This window comes from Schistocerca serialis, chromosome 4 (assembly GCF_023864345.2).
Source record: "Schistocerca serialis cubense isolate TAMUIC-IGC-003099 chromosome 4, iqSchSeri2.2, whole genome shotgun sequence".
NCBI lineage: Eukaryota > Metazoa > Arthropoda > Insecta > Orthoptera > Acrididae > Schistocerca > Schistocerca serialis.
Window position 1 is genome coordinate 801,209,814 of NC_064641.1, and position 22,173 is coordinate 801,231,986.

The 22,173-nt window shown below is 40.9% G+C and overlaps 1 protein-coding gene across 1 annotated transcript in view; it reads right to left on the minus strand.

Annotated features, from left to right (window-relative positions):
* LOC126473396 (probable isocitrate dehydrogenase [NAD] subunit beta, mitochondrial) overlaps nt 1-22,173 on the minus strand; it is a 69,934-nt gene that overhangs the window by 44,110 nt on the left and 3,651 nt on the right. Inside the window, exon 3 of the mRNA XM_050100405.1 lies at nt 6,104-6,202. Within this exon, the coding sequence (XP_049956362.1) occupies nt 6,104-6,202 (99 nt within the window). The remainder of the gene's footprint in view (nt 1-6,103; nt 6,203-22,173) is intronic.

The following is a 22,173-nucleotide window of genomic DNA, read 5'->3' on the forward strand; positions in this document are numbered from 1 at the left end:
GAATGAAACAAAAGGGTTTGCAAAAGAAATGAAGGAATGCTTAAACAACCTATTACATACAAATGTACTCATTGTTAACATTCCTCATCGTTATGATTTGCCTTCCTGGTCCTGTGTCAACCAAGAAATTTACATTGCACACAAACTGATATCAGAAATATGTTCTACATTTCATAACGTAGAGATAATTGATACATACAATTTAGGAAGAAGATTTCATACAGCTCATGGACTACATTTAAATATGTTAGGAAAAGACCAAATAGTAGAAAAACTCCGAAATCATATCCTGAAGAAATCAGCCCCAAGTATCAAGATCGCCAAACAACCACAAATTACAAAATAGTTTAGGCCAAAAACAGAAGCTTTGATGGAAGCAGAACTGTGTCAACCACTCAAAACCATCTCTGCTACTGAAAATTGCGTGCAAGAAGCCACACACAAAAATAAAATCTCGGCCAATTTTTTAGGGTAAGTGCTGGGTCAGAAATACCTTTAGAAAAGAAATTAATTAAACCCTTAACTAAAAAGTCACAAAGTCCATCATTTCTTGTATTACACCATAATGTCCAGTCATTCAGAAATAAGATTCAAATGCTGTAAGTGTTACTTCAGTCTCAAATAAATCCAGATGTAATATGTATTACCGAACACTGGCAGTCTAAAGAAGAAATTCAGTCAACCTCTATTCCAAGGTATTCATTAACAAGCTTTTATTGTAGGAATTTCTCCACACATGGCGGTACTGCTGTATTTGTAAAGGACCAGATAAAATTCAGTGAGGTAGGCCTAAATGAACAGATTGCATTATCTGAAGATAAGGAATTTGAGCTTTCTATGGTTAAGCTGCCTGAACTTAACTATATAATTATAAATGTATACAGAGCACCAAGTAGTAATATTCCAAATTTTATGACCAAATTAGAAGTTCTGCTGAATAGTGTCAGCTCATTAAATATGAGAATAATACTTTGTGGCGATTATAACATTGATTTATCAAAAAACAGTAATGCTAAACTTGATTTGTTAAACATGACCAAATCCTTTAATATGATCCCCACAATACACTCTCCAACAAGATCAACAGAGCATACTGATTCAATAATTGATCAAATCGTCGTAACTGATACTGGTTACAAATTCACTGGCGAAGTACTGAGCATGGGATACAGTGACCATGATGCTCAGCTACTGAGTGTTGACATGGAAAATAGTAAAATCAGCCCCAAAAAAGTATTTCAAATAAGAAACTTTTCAGATGACAATATTAGGATTTTTAACTTCCTATTAGCTAAGGAAAATTGGGACAGTGCTTACATGCAAACAACTGTTGATAATATGTTCTTAAGCTTCCATAGCACCTTCCTTTATTACTTTAACACAGCATTTCCTTTTGAAACAAAAACTTCAAGCAATCAAAATAGAAAGTCGTGGGTAACAAAAGGAATCAAAATTTCTAGTGAGAGAAACGGATTTCTCCAATATTGCTCCAAAAAATACATAGTCACTGAAGAATTTTCTGACTATTGTAAAGCCTACAAGAAAACTTATCTTAGAGTGATTAGACAGGCAAAACTTTTATGGAATGACAATTTCATAAGAAACTCTTCAAACAAAATGAAAGCTATGTGGAAAGTTATTAAAAAAGAAACTTGTAGTTCAACACCTAAAAAGGAAAACATTTCTCTAACACTTAATGACTCTAAGGTCACAGATCCATACACAGTTGTAAACAAGTTCAATGAATATTTCACCTCACTAGCAGAAGATCTCATTCAGGCAAACCGCAAGGTATCGTTCTTCAATTCCACCAATACGTCAAACAGCACTAATGCTACAATGTTTGTTTATGAAACAAACTCTGATGAAATTAGGAACATAATAAAATTGTTACCCAATAAAATCTCTAGTGGCTATGATGAAGTACCTGACCTCATATTAAAGGTGTGTGCTCCCCATTTAGTAAAGCCATTATCAACCATCTACAACCAATCATTAAAAACTGGCATTTTTCCAGATGCTCTCAAAATAGCTAAAGTCTCACCATTACTAAAGAAAGGTTCCGCTGATTTAGTATCCAATTATAGACCATTATCCATATTAAGCATCTTTTCAAAAATCCTGGAAAAACTTTTTTATGACAGGCTTATAAATTTCATAAAAAACCACGCACCAATTAGCATTCAACAACATGGTTTTCGTAAATCTTTATCCACCCAGACAGCAATTTTTGAACTGTTGGACCACATACTGAAATCAATTGACCAACATAATATAGCTGCGGGTATCTTCTTAGATCTCTCTAAAGCCTTTGACGTACTAGATCATAAAATACTGCTTGCTAAATTGGAAAGAAGAGGAATAAGAGGTGTGGCTCACAACTGGCTATGCTCTTACCTACAAAACCGCAGACAGAAGGTATCACTTCAATACGATATTAATGTACAGAATAAAATAAATAACACAGTTTTCCTCTCGGAGGAAAGAACAATAAGATATGGTGTTCCCCAGGGTTCTGTTCTAGGGCCATTACTTTTCCTCATTTACACAGATGATCTTGTTGAACGTATGAGCCCACAAAAAACTATCCGTTTGCTGATGATACAAGCATAGTGTTGACTGGATCTAGCCCTGAATCCCTTCAGACAATATCTGATAACTCTATGAAAAAACTTTCTGAGCAGTTTAACAAAAATGGCCTAATTGTTAATAGTGGGAAAACTGTATGTATCAACTTGCATCTAATTCCCACATCCAATCAAAAAACTATCCAAGTAAAGTTAAATAATGATAAAATTGAAAATGTAAATGCAACAAAATTTTTGGGTCTATGGGTCCAACAAAATTTAAAATGGGACACACATATAAACAACTTATCAAAGAAACTCTCATCATTGTGCTATGGACTAAGAATACTAAAATCTACTACAAGTAAATCCACACTAATGCAAGCATACCATGCGCAGTTCCACTCATTGCTCCGCTATGGAATCATCTTTTGGGGAAATTCAACTCACAGCACAAATATATTTAAACTACAAAAAAGAGCACTGAGGATAATCTGTGGCCTCAAAAAGCTGGAATCCTGTAAATGTCAATTTATAAAACTTAATGTTCTAAGCATCCCATCCCTATTCATTCAAGAAACAATCCTATTCACCAGGGAATACCTCTCAAGAACAGGCAAATTAATCCAAAACAATGATATACATGCTCATTATACCAGAGGGCAATCTAATATCCATCAAATTTTTTCAAGGACATCATCATACCAAAAATATATAACTCATCTGGGTGTCGTATTACACAATAAAATTCCAGAACAAATAAAAACTGCTCCAGATCCAATATTTAAAAATAAACTAAAGGCATTTCTGACAAAGCACTGTTTCTATTCAGTACAAGAATTACTGGAAATGAAAAATTATAAAGTTCCTTTGTAAAATACTGTGATTAGAGTAAAACATTCTGTAGGCAAAATAATAACCTAATTTCTACTATACACAACTATGTTTCAGTTTCACTTCCCCAAATTTTTTAACTCGCTTTCTGAATGTACAAGTACACATTCTATTACTATTAAAACTTAATTGTCTGTGAAATCTCAATGTTAATTTCATGTTTAATGTAGTTTTTAAATGACACTGTCCTTCTGTTGTGTTTCCAGTTGACATTTTCACTATTCTGTAATCTCAGTGATTATTTGTGTAAATTTAAAGTAGCACTACATTGCCTACATGTTTCTTAGTTCCCCATGTAAATTGTTTGTATTCTCTGTATGTGAAGTTACTATATTCATCAATGAACAATTTTGTGTACATTTTTTTAAATGGCAGTCCATTGCCTATTTTTTTTTCTCCAAACTACATATTTGTTAAGAAAAATGACTTGTCCTATATCATGTGTACTTGTACAATATGTGATCCACAGGATAAATAAATAAATAAATACAATACAGTACAATACAATACAGTAAATGAGTTAGGAAAAGTTAAACAATTTGTGACGTATCAAAACGTTTCTGAAGAAATAATGACAGAGTTATTCCATTTTGAGGGTCCAGTGTATGCCGCAGCCATGTAAAGAAGAAAGCATGCAAAAATTATGGACTTTTTTATGAAATGAAGTTTTCTTCTCTGTAGAGGTTCACCTTTTCTCTATTTTGTAAAGATCTAGTAGGCTTATATAATGTTTTGTGTATTGTAACTCCTGATGTACTGTATTTCCATTTTTGTTTTGCCAGTATAATGCTTGCTTTCATACATAGGTTTTTCACACTTTTATTTTAGTCCCCTGTAAAACTTATTAGGAAGTCTTATGGCATATATTTTAAAAAAATCTGACCTGTGATTTGTGTTCTACTTTTTTTGTACAGATTTTTATACTTTTTTAAACAATTGTTTGAGTCTTAAGTATATGATCATATGCAATTTGCTATGCCATATAGTAAGTACTCTCTCATTTAAGATAAACACTCGTAGACAGAAATGTGCTCAGGACTCCAATACATGGACAAGTGACATTCTCTTTGACCTAGTCCATGTATGAAGGCAAGTTTATGGCCTTTTGTTTGTCCTCGTAACCCCACCATAACGTGTAAATGAATCACAATGGACACAGACATTGCTGAATCACAGTAGTCGGATGACAGTTACTGATCTGAGTTGGTAAGCCATGCTTTTCTTTTTGGACAGCTTACAACATTTCAGTATTGACAATGAACTTCGGGAAATAGTTACAGTTACTACTAACTGTCAAAAGCCTGTGCACCATATATGTTGTTATTTTTATGTTCTGTTGTTTTAAAACTACTCTGACTTTAGAGCACTTGCCCATGAAAGGTAAAGGGTTCAAATTTGAGTCTTGGTCCAGCATACAGTTTAATCTGCAAGGAAAGTTTCAGATCAGCGCACACAATCTGCTGCAAAATGAAAATTTTATACTTTGAGTTCTGCTTAAGAAATCTGCTATACACACCTAAAATAAAGAGTGGACATACATAAAAATTATACACACTGATAACAATATCACACAAGATATGTTGGCCTATGCACAGAAAATGCTTTCTAGCCGTACACATTTCATGAGTCTACCCCCCCCCCCCCCCCCCTCGAAAAATCTACCTTTCCCTCTCCCCAAAGGACAGTCGCCTCAGTTGCCTATTGGCTGTTTGCTACTGACACTCTTTGCCCTCTTAGTTTTATTATTCACGCCTCTCACCAAATGCAAAAGCTGTGTCTTTCCAATTTCTTGACGCTTAGAAGTTGAAACCTGTAGAAGACTGCAGTCAACTAAAAGAAGTTTATGGTGATATGGTAATGAACAAAGGAAATGCAGTGAGAAACTGCTATGAAATGTTCAACTCAACCGAGATTTCCATCAGTCAATTACAAGAATGAAGTGAAATGTTGCTGGACAGATGCATAACACTGGATGAGTTACACATATCTTTCCTAAATCTTTCTCATTCTCAGGTTGGCTAAATTGTGTCACCATCTTTGCTAGAGCAAAATCTGAGCACAATGCGTTCCCTAAAACACCAATACAGAAAGCCCCAATCGCTCAAGTGGCATCAATTCCCCTCCCCCAACACACACACACACACACACACACACACACACACACACACACACACACACACACACACACACACACACACAAGAATCCTGAAAATACAAACAAAAGCCTTTTCAACACCAAAACTCATGACAGCAGTGTTCTTTTTGTAGATCTCGTGCAGAAAGGCACTAGGCAAGAATTTTTGATCATACAACCATACAGTCCAGGCCTTACTCTCAAAGACATTCATCTTTACACAAAGGTGAGTCTCTGGGTGGTAAATATTTTGGAAGTTATGTTAATGTAAAGAATTCAGCAAACAACTGATTTAACCGATTGTTATTTCATGTATTACTCTCTAATAAACAAAGGAATTTAAAGACAGACGATTTTGTTATCACAGATGAGAACAATGATCAATTTAAAGTAATGTACAACATTTTTAAGTAACGCTGCTTTGTAACTCCGCAAGCTATCTGAAGATTTTTTGAACTCATATACACAATTTTTAGTATGAGAATTAAGAAAAACAAAAAAGACTTACCTTGAAGACTTCTTGAACAGAATACATTAGTTCTGGACCAACACCGTCTCCTGGTATTAGCGTACATTTTGTCCGTGGTTCAGCTTCTTCTGCTGGTTGCTGTAATATTCCACAAAAGTTACTTCATGTTACTCTGACAAAATGAAAGATAAAAAAGGAGAATATGTAAAGTAACATTCATTTTTATATGACTTTGTAGCAGTGCTATTCAATAGCTCAAACTTATTTTGGTAGCACACTGTAATTAAAGTAAACACAAATTTAGCAATATAATGATCTGACAACACAAACCAGTTCAGAAGGCATTAATAAATTGCAAAGGAAATGTATATGATTAGAAGTTACTAACACCATTATAGCAAAACCAGTAACACCTGAATTACAAAACATTTGTAACCACTCTTGAGAACCAATATGAAAGAAGATTTCTTTCACTGAAGTCATGACAGATGGTGGCTTCACAAAGTTTAATTACCAGAAGCGACAGAACAGGTTCCACAAGACATTAATTGTAGTTCCAAGACACACTAAACTGAAAATCAGGTCAGCATGATACACTCTAAATGTCTTGAGTTGGTGCTGTACAAAAAAATTGCTGCAATTTATATCAATTGTAGCACAATCGCGGAGGCTCTCAAAGACAGAAATCTTACTAACAGAAAAGTTTTGCCAGCTGCAGCTACTGTCATTCACCAACACCATTCTGAGCTTTTGTCAACTTGCCTCTTCAATGATGAAGCTATAATCAACTGTGGAAATGTCATCTTTGATCTATTGCAACTCATCAAACAAAGTTTCAGCAGGTACTTCTTGTGGCCATCTACTCGGACCAGCTGTTTTCCAGGAACACTAAATGTACAAACAGATTTGGAATTCCAGCTGAATACACACTCACTCATTCCTGACTATGAGCATTGTTAGTATGACAGCCCCAAAGAGATGACACACAACACACCGCCTGCCTGCTTACATCTGCATATGTATTCTGCAAGGCCCCCATACTGTGTGTGACAGAGTGCATACAACATATCAGCATCATTTTACTCTCTCATCATTCCAATTGTAGATGATACATATGAAGGAAGGCTATCTGTGTCCTTATGTATGAGCCTAAATTTCTCTACTGTGCTCAATATGTGAGACATGTTAAAAGAAATAGTAAGATTCTTGATTTATTATTGAATGTGGGCTCTTGTAACCTTCTGAGTAACCTCCTACAAATTGCACTATGCCTCTCTTGCTGTATTTTGCCACTACAGCTGTATGGGCACTTATATTAGAGATGAAATGGATATCAAGCCTAATCTTGTTATCTGGCCTGATACTCAATAGTAGTTCACTATCAGACAGACACTGAGTTTCCAACAAAAATTTCATAAAACTGACTAATTCACGTGTAAGGTACTCAAAATACAAATCAAACCACAATATCTTCAAATTAAAACCATTTATTATTTATTTCAACAAAATAAATAAATAAACAAATTATTACTCTTAACTGAATTTGATACAACTTACAGTAAATGAACACCAATTTCTCTGCATTAAGAGGTAATGAACTATTTCAGTTGTTATCGTAAACAAGACCAGCTTCGGGGAAAAGTCTTTCGCTATCTACACTGCCATAAGGTGCTGAAAGATAAATTCTGGCGAACTAGGATCTAGAGAGGGCTCCGTAGTAAGAACTCATGTTCCAGCTGGAACTCTGGAAACAATCAATGAGCTATGAAACTCACGAAGCATTGTTATGCTAACACATCCAAATATTAGAAGTTACAGAAACTGTTTGAGCATCTGGAATGTTTCTTTTTACTTTTTTTATAATTTCTGTCTTAGATGTCAGGAACAATTTTTTTTGGGAATGTATACACATCTTGGCATTATATAGAATGGTAAAGTTCGTTCCAGGAGTCTTGTAAATCTGGTCCATTCTACGACAGATAATGGCTCGTTATTTGGTGCAATCTTTCTGTTGTGAACTAATGATATTTGACTTTTGCATCATTTACAATCCGTAGCAATTTCTTTTCAAATGTTCTGGCATAGTCAATTGCTTTTCAGCTGATTTTGAAGACAGACTTGCACTGAGGATGCTAAAGACATTGTAAGCACGGCTGTGGCTTTATTAATGCTTGTAATTTACCTGGATATTTTGTTTTCAAATGATTTTTTCAAAGTTGACATACCTGTTAAACACAAAGAAATATTTCATTGGGTTTAAGGTAGTTTAGATATTTTCTATCATTATAAACAGCCTTTTATAGCTATGTTTCATAAAAAAACATCTGCACATCCCAGAAAGTTTAATTAAGCAGAGTTTTTGATAAATAAGTACCTATTAAATGATATTAACTATCATATCTATGGTCAAACACCCTGTGGATTGGTGTAATAAAATAATTCAAAACAAAAGAATAAAATACAGGAAATTTATTTGCAGTTGCAAATATGAGCTACTTTCAGCCGTATATTAGAATGACGGCAATGAAATCCGGATTTCCTTCTTTAAGCGACCTGTTGCCTTAACAGCTTTGGCTGTCTGGGCACGTATCATGGCCAGACCCAAACTTCCATATGTCACTGTCCTTGTGTTATAACCTGCACCTGTATGTTATATATATTCCCACTCAGGAAGGACATATTTATTGGGGGTCGAGGCCCTGGTCTCGATGAATAAATATGAAAGAGCAGTTCCTATGTTATTAAGAAGTAAGATGTAATCTTCTTTTCCTTCTTCATTTCATAGAGTGGGGTTACAAGCAGTTCCATCTTCATTGACGTCATCTTATATAAAAAAAGAGACCAAAATACTAAATTCTGTCTTCTGAAATTTCTTTGCAAAAGAATATCATGATGCAGTCCTCCATTCGACCATTGAACAGGATCAGAAATGACAGATATGGAAATAAAGTGTGTGCTTAATTGAAAAGGGCTCAAATCACCCAAAGATAGATCACATAACACGATCAGGTGCATAAGGGACTTCCCTTTCTATAGACTGGCGTACAAGCAAAAAGAGGGCGAGTGCATGATGCATTTTGCTAGATTCCACTCTGTTCCACACGACATGCCAACTGTCAGCAATTAGTCGTGTGGACCACTGTCGTGTAGGTTATGATACATATTTTGTGCTTGCTTATGACAACTTTGGAGTACAAACTAATGTTCCGTAGATACCAACAATAGTTTCTGCAAGCTTAGAGCATGTGAAACCAACTTTCTTATTGTTTCTTAGAGATCCATAAAGCTGCACTAATTGACCTCATGTTAACTCCAAGTTTCTTGATTTCCAGAAAGTCTCCCACACAGTTCTTATCTATAGCCTAGTAAACAAATTAAGCATGTACAATATATCAGAACAGTTACACAACTGAACTGAAGACTTTATAATCATTAGTTGATATTGGCGGATATCCTGGAGAGTGTTGCAATTATTTTGGTAATGATATGTTTTCGTTAATAGTTAGATCTGTGAGTTGTGATCTGTTGGTATCTGGAGTTTTATGCCTTTTGTCCAGCTTCATGCCCTTGGTCGGGGGTCCGGGTTGGTGTCTGGCATAGCCGGCAAAAGGTAGCCTGTGGGACGTCGGCAGAGCACCAGCAGCCAATGGGAGACGACCACGACAAGAGGTAGTTGATGGGACAACGTTTTAGGCAGTGTCCATCCAGTCAGGCGCATGCTGGCTGGTGGGACATTGGCAGAGTTCTGGCAGCTGGAGGGAGACCAGTGCTTTCACCAGTGGGGGCCATTGGATGTGATGGTGCCGACGGGCTTGGCCAGGAAATGACGTCCTAGGTGGTGTTCAAATGGTGTTTAGGTTGGAGCCCAGTTGGAGTCCTAGGCTGCACTGAGTCAATGTCTGGTGGGAATCTTAGGCTGCGTTGAAATTGCTGCTGGTGAACACTACCGACAGATGACCTGCAAGTGCAGCCAGCATTGAGACTGAAGTGTGAGTGACTGCTGTCAGCTAGTGGCTGTGCAGCATCTTGAATAATACAGCAGAAGGATTTGTCACATGACATGCAGAAGCAACATAGTCCATGCTCCCAGCTCTGGAGTTATGAAAGTGGTGGTGGTTAGTGTTTAACGTCCCGTCGACAACGAGGTCATTAGAGACGGAGCGCAAGCTCGGGTTACGGAAGGATGGGGAAGGAAATCGGCCGTGCCCTTTCAAAGGAACCATCCCGGCATTTGCCTGAAACGATTTAGGGAAATCATGGAAAACCTAAATCAGGATGGCCGGAGACGGGATTGAACCGTCGTCCTCCCGAATGCGAGTCCAGTGTGCTAACCACTGCGCCACCTTGCTCGGTAGTTATGAAAGTGTGCACTGCTCATGCCTCCAGTGAAGCCCACTGGAGACTGGCATGTACACAGAGAAACATGTTGCTGCTGTTGTCTGGCATGTATATATAGGGATGTGGTGGTGTCATCTGGTGTGTACAAAGACCAGTGGGTTGCTTTTGCTGTCCACCAATGTTCATCAGCACACAGTGTGTTCGGCAAGCATTGGGATTGCCATGTGCATGTCATCTGAAAACTACCTTGAGCAGTTAAACAGAGAACCGACTCATGGCGATAACATATTAGACCTTCTGGTGACAGACCCGAACTATTTGAAACAGTTAACGCAGAACAGGGAATCAGTGATCATAAAGCGGTTACTGCATCGATGATTACAGCTGCAAATAGAAATATCAAAAAAGGTAGGAAGATTTTTCTGTTTAGCAAAAGTGACAAAAAGCAGATTTCAGACTAACTGGCGTCTCAACACAAAAGTTTTGTCTCAAGTACAGATAGTGTTGAGGATCAGTGGACAAAGTTCAAAACCATCGTACAATATGTGTTAGATGAGTATGTGCCAAGCAAGACTGTAAGAGATGGAAAAGAGCCACCGTGGTACAACAACCGAGTTAGAAAACTGCTGCGGAAGCAAAGGGAACTTCACAGCAAACATAAACATAGCCAAAGCCTTGCAGACAAACAAAAATTACGCGAAGCGAAATGTAGTGCGAGGAGGGCTATGCGAGAGGCATTCAATGAATTCGAAAGTAAAGCTCTATGTACTGACTTGGCAGAAAATCCTGAGAAATTTTGGTCTTATGCCAAAGCAGTAGGTGGATCAAAACAAAATGTCCTGACACACTGTGACCAAAATGGTACTGAAACAGAGGATGACAGACTAAAGGCCGGACATACTAAATGAATTTTTCCAAAGCTGTTTCACAGAGGAAGACTGCACTGTAGTTCCTTCTCTAGACTGACGCATAGATGACAAAATGGTAGATATTGAAATAGACGACAGAGGGATAGAGAAACAATTTAAATTGCTCAAAAGAGGAAAGACCGCTGGACCTGATGGGATACCAGTTCGATTTTACACAAAGTACGAGAAGGAACTTGCCCCCCCTTCTTGCAGCAGTGTATCGTAGGTCTCTAGAAGAGCGTAGCGTTTTCAAGAAGGGACGTCAAACAGATATGCAGAACTATAGAACTATATCTTCAATGTCTATCAGTTGTAGAATTTTGGAACACATATTATGTTCGAGTATAATGGCTTTTCTGGAGTCTAGAAATCTACTCTGTAGGAATCAGCATGGGTTTCGAAAAAGACGGTTGTGTGAAACCGAGCTCGTGCTATTTGTCCACGAGACTCAGAAGGCCATAGACACAGGTTCCCAGGTAGATGCCGTGTTTCTTGACATCCGCAAGGTGTTCGATACAGTCCCCCACAGTCGTTCAATGAACAAAGTAAGAGCATATGGACTATCAGACCAAATGTGTGATTGGATTGAAGAGTTCCTAGATAACAGAACGCAGCATGTCATTCTCAATGGAGAGAAGCCTTCCGAAGTAAGAGTGATTTCAGGTGTGCCGCAGGGGAGTGTCGTATGACCGTTGCTATTCACAGTATACATAAATGTCTTTGTGGATGACATCGGAAGTTCACTGAGGCTTTTTGCGGATGATGCTGTTGTATATCGAGAGGTTGTAACAATGGAAAATTGTACTGAAATGCAGGAGGATCTGCAGCGAACTGATGCATGGTGCAGGGAATGGCAATTGAATCTCAATGTAGACAAGTGTAATGTGCTGCGAATACATAGACAGAAATATCCCTTATCATTTAGCTACAATATAGCAGGTCAGCAACTGGAAGCAGTTAATTCCATAAATTATCTGGGAGTAGGCATTAGGAGCGATTTAAAATGGAATGATCATATAAAGTTGATTGTCGGTAAAGCAGATGCCAGACTGAGATTCATTGGAAGAATCCTAAGGAAATGCAATCCGAAAACAAAGGAAATAAGTTACAGTACGTTTGTTCGCCCACTGCTTGAATACTGCTCAAGCAGTGTGGGATCCGTACCAGATAGGGTTGATAGAAGAGATAGAGAAGATCCAATGGAGAGCAGTGTGCTTCGTTACAGGATCCTTTAGTAATCGCGAAAGCGTTACGGAGATGATAGATAAACTCCAGTGGAAGACTCTGCAGGAGAGATGCTCAGTAGCTCGGTACGGGCTTTTGTTGAAGTTTCGAGAACATACTTTCACCGAGGAGTCACACAGTACTTTGCTCCCTCCTACGTATATCTCGCGAAGAGACCATGAGGATAAAATCAGAGAGATTAGGGCCCACACAGAGGCATACCGACAATCCTTCTTTCCACGAACAATACGAGACTGGAATAGAAGGAGAACCGATAAAGGTACTCAAGGTACCCTCCGCCACACACCATCAGGTGGCTTGCGGAGTATGGATGTAGATGTAGATGTAGATGCAGGCTGGTTTCGGTTGGATGATGTATGGAGTACGGCTACCTCTTGCCTGCAAATGTATGTACTGGTGGCAGTAATAGCTTTGTGACTGGCCTAGCCACAATACTCCTTCCACTCATTAAAGAGATGGCAGAGCCATTAACGTACTGATGGGCTCGGCCAGTGTGGAAGAGGCGGTTGGGCAGTGGCGAGCCATTGGCAGCCGTTGGGAGACAATTGCAACAGTTGGTGTTGTCATGACACCAAAGGATCAGTCAAAGACACAACCGAGAAGGTCTGGTAGGCAAAACAGGGCCCTGAGCAATACGTGTGCATGGTACACACCAAATGGAAATGGGTCCGTGACACCAACACGCTGGAGAAAATATGCCATTCGAAGCATCAGTGCGAGTGCAATAGAAGGAAGAATCAGATTGAGAACAGACACAAATAGGCAATGAAAAATGAGCGAAACTCTATTGCACAGATGAGGCACCAGAAAGAGAGATGAAGCCATGCCTGGAAAGCAGAGTCCGATAAGGCAAGACTCCATGCTGACAGAAGAAATGCCCACACTGTAGGCGAAAGGGGCTGTGCCAGTAGCAAATGTGTGCATTGTGTAGGCACAAAAACTGAAGTCTACAGATCCATCCAGAATTTGGATGCAGACTTGGTAAGGGGCCATGCTGGTGGTGGAAGAGTGAACCGCACTGTCGAAAGAGTGAGGCATCCAGGTGTGGGAACAGAAAGAAGGCCATGCCAGTTACAAACAGGGCAGCCACAGAGCCAGCCGCAAGAGTAGCAATTCCAAATGCAAAGAATTGTGATCCCATCATCCTGGTATGGAGGCGGAGGCAGGACCACGCATGATAATGTGAGAAATGGCAACGACGAAGCATGGTGTGGAATGTGCCACCGTTGGTGCAGCTGGATGCAAGTTGGCCAGTGGGAAACTGGCAGAGCACCGGTGCCTGATGGGAAGACCAGGGCTCAAACCAATGGCAGCTGCCAGAGATGTGATGTAAACCAATGGCAGCTGCCAGAGATGTGATGCTGGCAACGGGCTTGGCCAGGACTACAATGTCCAGAGACGATGCTGTTGCAGCCTTGTCCAGACAGCACATGGCGACAGTTGCATCCTGAGTGGACAGAGCCATGTGACAGCCCTAGAAACGCCAACAGAAGCCTCGTTATCTTTCCAGTGCATTGAGCCACTCTTGAAAGGAAGTCTGGCCACAGATGCAGGCTTCTGGTTAGAAGTGTGAAAAACATCAGTTGGGTCAGTAGAAGGCGGCCGGCACACAGGACAGTGGCAACAGACAAGGCAAGTTACAGAGGTTGGTTGGTTGGTCAGATTAATGATAAAGGAAACCAAACTACGAAGTCATCAGCCCTCCCACCTCAAACAGGCAAGTAGTCTAAACTATACAACAAAGAATGATCTAGTGCGTTAAAAAAATGGAAAGAAAATGCCAAGATCTATCAGAGGTCAACAAAACCTAGAGAAAGGAACAAAGGAGAAGGCTGGGAAGGAAGAAAGACAGGCACGGTCAGGGAGCAGCAGGAGGTCCTCAAAGGAAGAAAGTGCAATGTGGGACATAACCAACCACCCCCATTTACCAGAGGCACCCCACCGAGCAACACCCAGAAAAGACTAGTGACGTGGACAGGTTGAGAGGAGGACAGGAAATGAGGGCTGGGTCAGACCACCAAACCCAGGCAGCCACTGCCCATTTGAGGCAGAGGAGGCAACAAGGCTCCCGCCAACCCCTCAAGGGGATGAAAACACTGAGGTTCCCTCCCTTAGAGAGAGAGAGAGAGAGAGAGAGAGAGAGAGAGAGAGAGAGAGAGAGATAACAATCTGCTTCAAAAATAAATCGTAAAACTAGGCAAGCTGTTGAATCATCATCCTCGAGGGGTAGCAAGTCAGGAATATTATTTAGTCTGTCACAGGATAGCTAGATTAGAACAGTCCAGCAAAATGTGGACCACTGTCAAATGGGCACCACAATGAAAGAGTAGACCATGACTTTGTCAAGGATGGCCAATGTGGTGCTGGTTAACCACTTGGAGGACCTCCACAAATTCAGTCTGCTTTATCACTTGTAGTTTGACAAAGTCAGAGAATGCCATTCTGCATTCCAAGTTCTTAGAACTTGGACTAATACCAATCATAGGTCCAGTTCTGATATGCCAATCTCAAGAGGTGGCTAGCCAGTAGCCAATTTACCTAGCCTATCAGTGAGTTCATTACCCATGATTCCAACATGACAGGGTTCCAGATAAAGTCCAAGGAATGTCCACTTTGTTTTAGGACAAAAAGAGAATTCTGAACAGTTGGAACCAATGGACGATGAGGGTAACAATCGCTCAAAGAATCGATATAGATGAGAAAGGACCAACTGGTGTACGAACAGATATGCTCAACAGCACCAGAGATGACCAACTTCACAGTGTAAACACTGCAGCCATCCAAAAAGGAGCTGAGTTTATTACATCCTGCATGAACATAAGCAACGCCAGCATGGCTGCACATTGATCCATTAGTATTCACTATTTCTGAACCCCAAAACACTTCGAGAATGGAGAAGAATTGGCGGCCAAAGGCCTCAGTCTGAGCCATGCCTTTCAGATCTTGTAATACGTCAAGACAGAGCTGTGGACAGGGATGCCCCATGGTGGTGCATGTGAGAGGGCCTGGAGAAGAGTGGTAGAGGTGAAAGCTGGAGTTCTGAAAAATTACCAGAAGTGGATGGTGATTGTAACCCCAGACCTGGCCACCACTGCTGGAGGTGGAGCTCCGTATCGTTCTAGTCAACAGCTGTGCCACCAACTGGTGTGTTGTGGCATGGTTGGGCCACCTTGTCACCAACTTATGTCTTTTGTCCTTACATGGTGTGGCAAGGATAACAAATAAAGAAGTTTGCTTCCGGGATACAATGAAAGGAACACATTAGTAGGCAAACACATGAATGAACAGTTTACAGTTTTGATATGAAACAAAGTATTGGTCACTTCTGGGTGTATGATCAGTCTCTCAACTGGTGTCCATCTCAATATCCTAGATTGTGTCTGGGTTGGTTGCTGACTGGTCAGTGGAACATCAGCAGAACGCCAAAAGTCAGCAGGAGCCCTATGTTCAAATCAATGGTGCCCACTGGGATGTGAGGGTACCAATAGGTGTAGCCAGATGACAACATTGTAAACAGCATATGGCAGTCAGATGTAGGGTGGTATGTGGGACAATGGTAGAGTATTGTCAGCTGAAGGGAGGCCAGTACTTCAACCAACTGTGGCCATCAAAATACGTGAGAGTGCTGATGGGCCTGGCCCTTGAAGATGTCCTTGGTGGTGCCCAGCTGGTGTCAATGTTGAGTCCAGTTGGAGTCCTCGGTCCCAGTGGACTTATTTCTTGTTGGAGTACTGGGCTACGCTGAAACAACTGCTGGTGATTGCTACTGACAGATGGGCTGCAGGGTGCAGCCAGCAATGTGTCCAGAGCATGAGTGAATGCTGTTGGCTTCTGGTTGTGCAGCATCTTAAATAATCCACGAGTTGTTACGTGGTGTGCAGATTCAATATAATACTGTGCTCTCTGCACCACAGTTACAAATTCTGCATGCTGCTGGCAGGAAATGCTGATGCCTCTAGAAAAGTACACTGGAGTCTGGTGTGTACACAGAGTGATGTGCTGTCCCATCTGGCATGCACACTAACCCTGTTGATGCTTTTAAAAAAACATCAAGAATCCAACATATCAACATTTAAAAAATATAATTATTCGCTCTCAATATATAAAAAAAGTATCAATATATTGAATGTAAAAATACCGACGTACTGGCCTATAAAAATATTGCCTGCACATTGCAAATGAACAGCCAGCTTTAGAGCTGCATATTTAAGTATTGATTTATTATTAGACATTCCGTACATCAACAAGCTAACAGCCTTCCTATCCCCTTCAGAGCAAGAATGGAAAGGGAAACAATGTATGTTCAGACTTTCCGATGACCAATCTGCTAACGATGGTAACTGCATGTAGGAGGCACAATAAAAGGTGTCCGATGGGCCCATAATTCGGTTAAGTCACATATCTGATTTGTCCGCAACACTTCATGTCATCAACTTCCATGGGTGTTTCCCCCCCCCCCCCCCCCCCCGCCCCCCCCCCTCCTGCAAATGCCAGCGACCTAGCAGTTTTAATGTCAGAACTGTGTGGTGGAGCTAAACTATACAGTTTCTGTTGCCGATTACATCAGCGCTTCTCCTCACATGTCTCTACTCACCACAAAGACCAATCTTGCATTATTTTTAGCAACTGTTTTTGAAGAATGCCAACGTGAAGAAGCTGCACATTAATTGCGTTAACACCACTGGTGTGTTATCTCCTGACATTGGAAATCTTGATATTCCATTCACGTCGATTTCTCCCCCACCACCCTCTCCCCGCAGTGCAATCGGACTACTAGTTTTGTGTCACATATACTTCTTTCATACAGCCAAAACAAAGGCTGGACATGGTGAAAGCTGAAAAGGTAGTAAGATTCCTTCACATGGTGAAAGTAAAATTGTGTCCTACTACAATTTCACAAGAACAAATTCAAATAACTCATCATCATCATCATCATCATCTAAGACTGATTATGCCTTTCAGCGTTCAGTCCGGAGCATAGCCCCCCCTTATAAAATTCCTCCATGATCCCCTATTCACTGCTAACATTGGCGCCTCTTCTGATGTTAAGCCTATTACTTCAAAATCATTCTTAACCGAATCCCGGTACCTTCTCCTTGGTCTGCCCCGACTCCTCCTACCCTCTACTGCTGAAACCATGGGTCTCTTGGGTAACCTTGCTTCTCCCATGCGTGTAACATGACCCCACCATATAAGCCTGTTCGCCCTGACTGCTACACCTATAGAGTTCATTCCCAGTTTTTCTTTGATTTCCTCATTGTGGACACCCTCCTGCCATTGTTCCCATCTACTAGTACCTGCAATCATCCTAGCTACTTTCATATCCGTAACCTCAACCTTGTTGATAAGGTAACCTGAATCCACCCAGCTTTCGCTCCCATACAACAAAGTTGGTCGAAAGATTGAACGGTGCACAGATAACTTAGTCTTGGTACTGACTTCCTTCTTGCAGAAGAGAGTAGATCGTAGCTGAGCGCTCACTGCATTAGCTTTGCTACACCTCGCTTCCAGTTCTTTCACTATGTTGCCATCCTGTGAGAATATGCATCCTAAGTACTTGAAACTGTCCACCTGTTCTAACTTTGTTCCTCCTATTTGACACTCAGGGTTATATTTCTTTCCCACTGACATTACTTTCGTTTTGGAGATGCTAATCTTCATACCATAGTCCTTACATTTCTGATCTAGCTCTGAAATATTACTTTGCAAACTTTCAATCGAATCTGCCATCACGACGAAGTCATCCGCGTATGCAAGACTGCTTATTTTGTGTTCACATATCTTAATCTCACCCAGCCAGTCTATTGTTTTCAACATATGATCCATAAATAATATGAACAACAGTGGAGACAGGTTGCAGCCTTGTCTTACTCCTGAAACTACTCTGAACCATGAACTCAATTTACCGTCAACTCTAACTGCTGCCTGACTATCCATGTAAAGACCTTTAATTGCTTGCAAAAGTTTGCCTCCTATTCCATAATCTTGTAGAACAGACAATAACTTCCTCCTAGGAACCCAGTCATATGCCTTTTCTAGATCTATAAAGCATAGATACAATTCCCTGTTCCACTCATAACACTTCTCCATTATTTGCCATAAGCTAAAGATCTGGTCCTGACAACCTCTAAGAGGCCTAAACCCACACTGATTTTCATCCAATTGGTCCTCAACTAATACTCACACTTTCCCTTCAACAATACCTGAGAAGATTGTACCCACAATGCTGATTAAAGAGATACCTCTGTAGTTGTTACAATCTTTTCTGTTTCCATGTTTAAAGACTGGTGTGGTTACTGCTTTTGTCCAGTCTGATTGAACCTGTCCCGACTCCCAGGCCATTTCAATTATTCTGTGTAGCCATTTAAGACCTGACATTCCACTGTATTTGATGAGTTCCATCTTAATTTCATCCACCCCAGCTGCTTTATTGCACTGCAATCTATTGACCATTTTCTCCACTTCCTCAAATGTGATCCTGTTTCCATCATCATTCCTATCCCATTCTACCTCGAAATCTGAAACATTACTGATTGCATTTTCACCTACATTGAGCAACTCTTCAAAATATTCCCTCCATCTGCCCAAGGCACCCACAGGATTCACCAGCAGTTTTCCTGACCTGTCCAAAATACTTGTCATTTCCTTCTTACCTCCCTTTCGAAGACTGCTAATTACACTCCAGAATGGTTTTGCAGCAGCTTGACCCATAGTCTCCAACCTGTTTCCAAAGTCTTCCCAAGATTTCTTCTTGGACGCTGCAATTATCTGTTTGGCTTTGTTTCTTTCTTCAACATAACTTTCTCTGTCTACCTGAGTTCTAGTATGTAGCCATTTTTGATACGCCTTCTTTTTCCTTTTACAGGCTGCCTTGACTGTGTCATTCCACCAAGCTGTTTGCTTCATCCTACTTTTACACACTACTGTTCCAAGACTTTCTTTAGCCACTTCTAGTACTGTATCCCTGTACCTTGTCCATTCCTTTTCCAATGACTGTAACTGACTACATTCAACTAACTGGTACCTTTCTGAGAGTACTGTTATGTTCTTGTGCCTGATTTCCTTATCCTGAAGTTTCTCCACTCTTATCCTCCTACATATGGACCTGACCTCCTGCACTTTCGGCCTCACAACCCCAATTTCACTGCAGATTAAATAATCATCAGTGTCATCAAAGAATTCCCTGAATACACGTGTGTCCCTCACAGCCTTCCTGAATTCCTGATCTGTTGTTATATAGTCAATGACAGATCTGGTTCCCCTGCCTTCCCAAGTATACCGGTGAATGTTCTTATGTTCAAAAAAGGAGTTTGTGATTACTAAGCCCATACTGGCACAGAAATCCAAGAGTTGTTTACCGTTTCTGTTGGCCTCCATATCCTCTCCAAATTTATCCATAACCTTTTCATACCCTTCTGTTCGATTTCCAATCCTGGCGTTAAAATCACCCATGAGCAGAACACTGTCCTTGTCCTTTACTCTAACAAGTACATAACTGAGTGCCTCATAAAAACTATCCATCTTATCTTGATCTGTCCCTTCACAATGCGAATATACAGACACAATCCTAATTTTCTTGCTAGACACTGTCAAATCTATCCACATCAGTCGTTCGTTTACATACCTTATTGCGACTACGCTGGGTTCCATTTCTTTCCTGATGTAAAGCCCTACACCCCATTGTGTTATTCCTGCTTTGACTCCTGACAGGTAGACCTTGTATTCTCCCACTTCCTCTTCTTTCTCACCCCTTACCCGAATGACACTAACAGCTAAAACGTCCAGTCCCATCTTACTTGCAGCCTCTGCCAGCTCTACCTTCTTCCCAGAGTAGCCCCCATTGATATTAATAGCTCCCCATCTCATTACCATTTGTTTGCCAAGTCGTATCTTAGGAGTCCCTGGTTTGTCAGTTAGAGGTGGGATTCCGTCACCTCCAAAGGTCCGAGGCATTTTGCTCTGATTGTTGCCAGCATCATATTTAAAGTACCAGGGAAGCAGGTTGCTAGCCTTACTTGCCCCGAGTCCCATTGGGTTTTACCCCTAGCGGCTGAGGGACTAACCGGTGGATTTGGTAGTCTTTGCCGTATGAGCACAAAGGTGACCACGACTCAGAATATGTCCGAGATGCCCAGCCTTATTCCAAAGTAACTGGTATCCCGACTGTCGGGACCACTTACTTGGCCACTCATACGTTGCCTGTGGTTTATGAACTAGGACATGACTACAGGAACACACGCCATGAACCACTCAAATAACTTATTTACCAAAAATTGTGAAAAGAAAAATAATCTAAAATAAAAATATTGGCACTTTATATTGACATTTTAATATCGATACATGGGGAAAAATGGGTCGACAGAAGCGTCCGATCTCCCGCGTCAGCTTTGACCCGTGACGTAAGGGTGTTGTGGTGTGTGACGTCATTACGGCGCAGAGTTTGGTTTGTGAGTGTGGCGTGTTTGTAGATGTCGTCATGTTGTGGTTTGTTGTGCCCTCTGGTGGTATGTTCAGGGTTTTCGTTTGTTTGGTGTATTGGACTCAGTTTGCTGTTGCTCAGTGTCGAGTGCTGCTTGCGTATTTTTGAAGCGGAATTTGTATCAGTGAGTTAACAGTTTTGTGTGAAGGTTAATGTAGTGATGATTGCTGTACGTCGGGTGGTTTTCTTATTAAGTTTAATCGGATGTGGTTTTTTTGTTCAGGAATGGATATGAAAGACAAGATCAATAGTTCTCAGTTGAGGGCTATGATGGGGGAGACAGCTTTAAAGCTGATTAAGTTCTTACAGCTTTTTGGCCTAATTGCCGAGGTGGTGAAGTGCGGTGTGTGCCGTGAAGCAATGAAATTGGTTAAAGTTTCGGCCTCTCGGACCAGGGACGGGTTATATGTGGCGCTGTCGCAGAGACGACATATGGCGTTCCATACAGCGTGGTACCTGGTTCCAGAAGTCTAGGTTGGGCATGCACAAGATTGTACTTGTTACATATTATTTTCGGTGTGGGCGCGCGGTGTGGTGTGCGCGCGCAGTGTGGTGTGCGCGCGCAGTGTGGTGTGCGCGCGCAGTGTGGTGTGCGCGCGCAGTGTGGTGTGCGCGCGCAGTGTGGTGTGCGCGCGCAGTGTGGTGTGCGCGCGCAGTGTGGTGTGCGCGCGCAGTGTGGTGTGCGCGCGCAGTGTGGTGGCCAATCTAGTTTGTGGGGCTGGAACTTTCTTGTGGTAAGTTGTCATTTTTTTGTTTTTGGTGTGTGTGTTGTGTATTGGGGTACAGGGTAGTGTTTCATTGAAATTTGTGGCTGTGAATGTTGGTATTGGTATTGGGAGATGTTTTTGAGTTACATAGGTAAAGGGAAGTGGTCGATCCTAATTTATGGGATGTGGAGCTGCTGTTGAGCTATATATTTGGAGGGAAGTGTTCAATCTCAATGTTTGGTGGAGTATGTTGGGTTTTGGAATGAGAGATGGGATTGGGAGCTGCTGTTGAGCTATATAGGTCAAGGGAAGTGTTCGATCCCAATTTATGGGATCGGGAGCTGCTGTAGATCTATATAGGTCAAGGGAAGTGTTCGATCCAAATTTATGGGATCGGGAGCTGCTGTAGATCTATGTGGTGTGCGCGCGCGG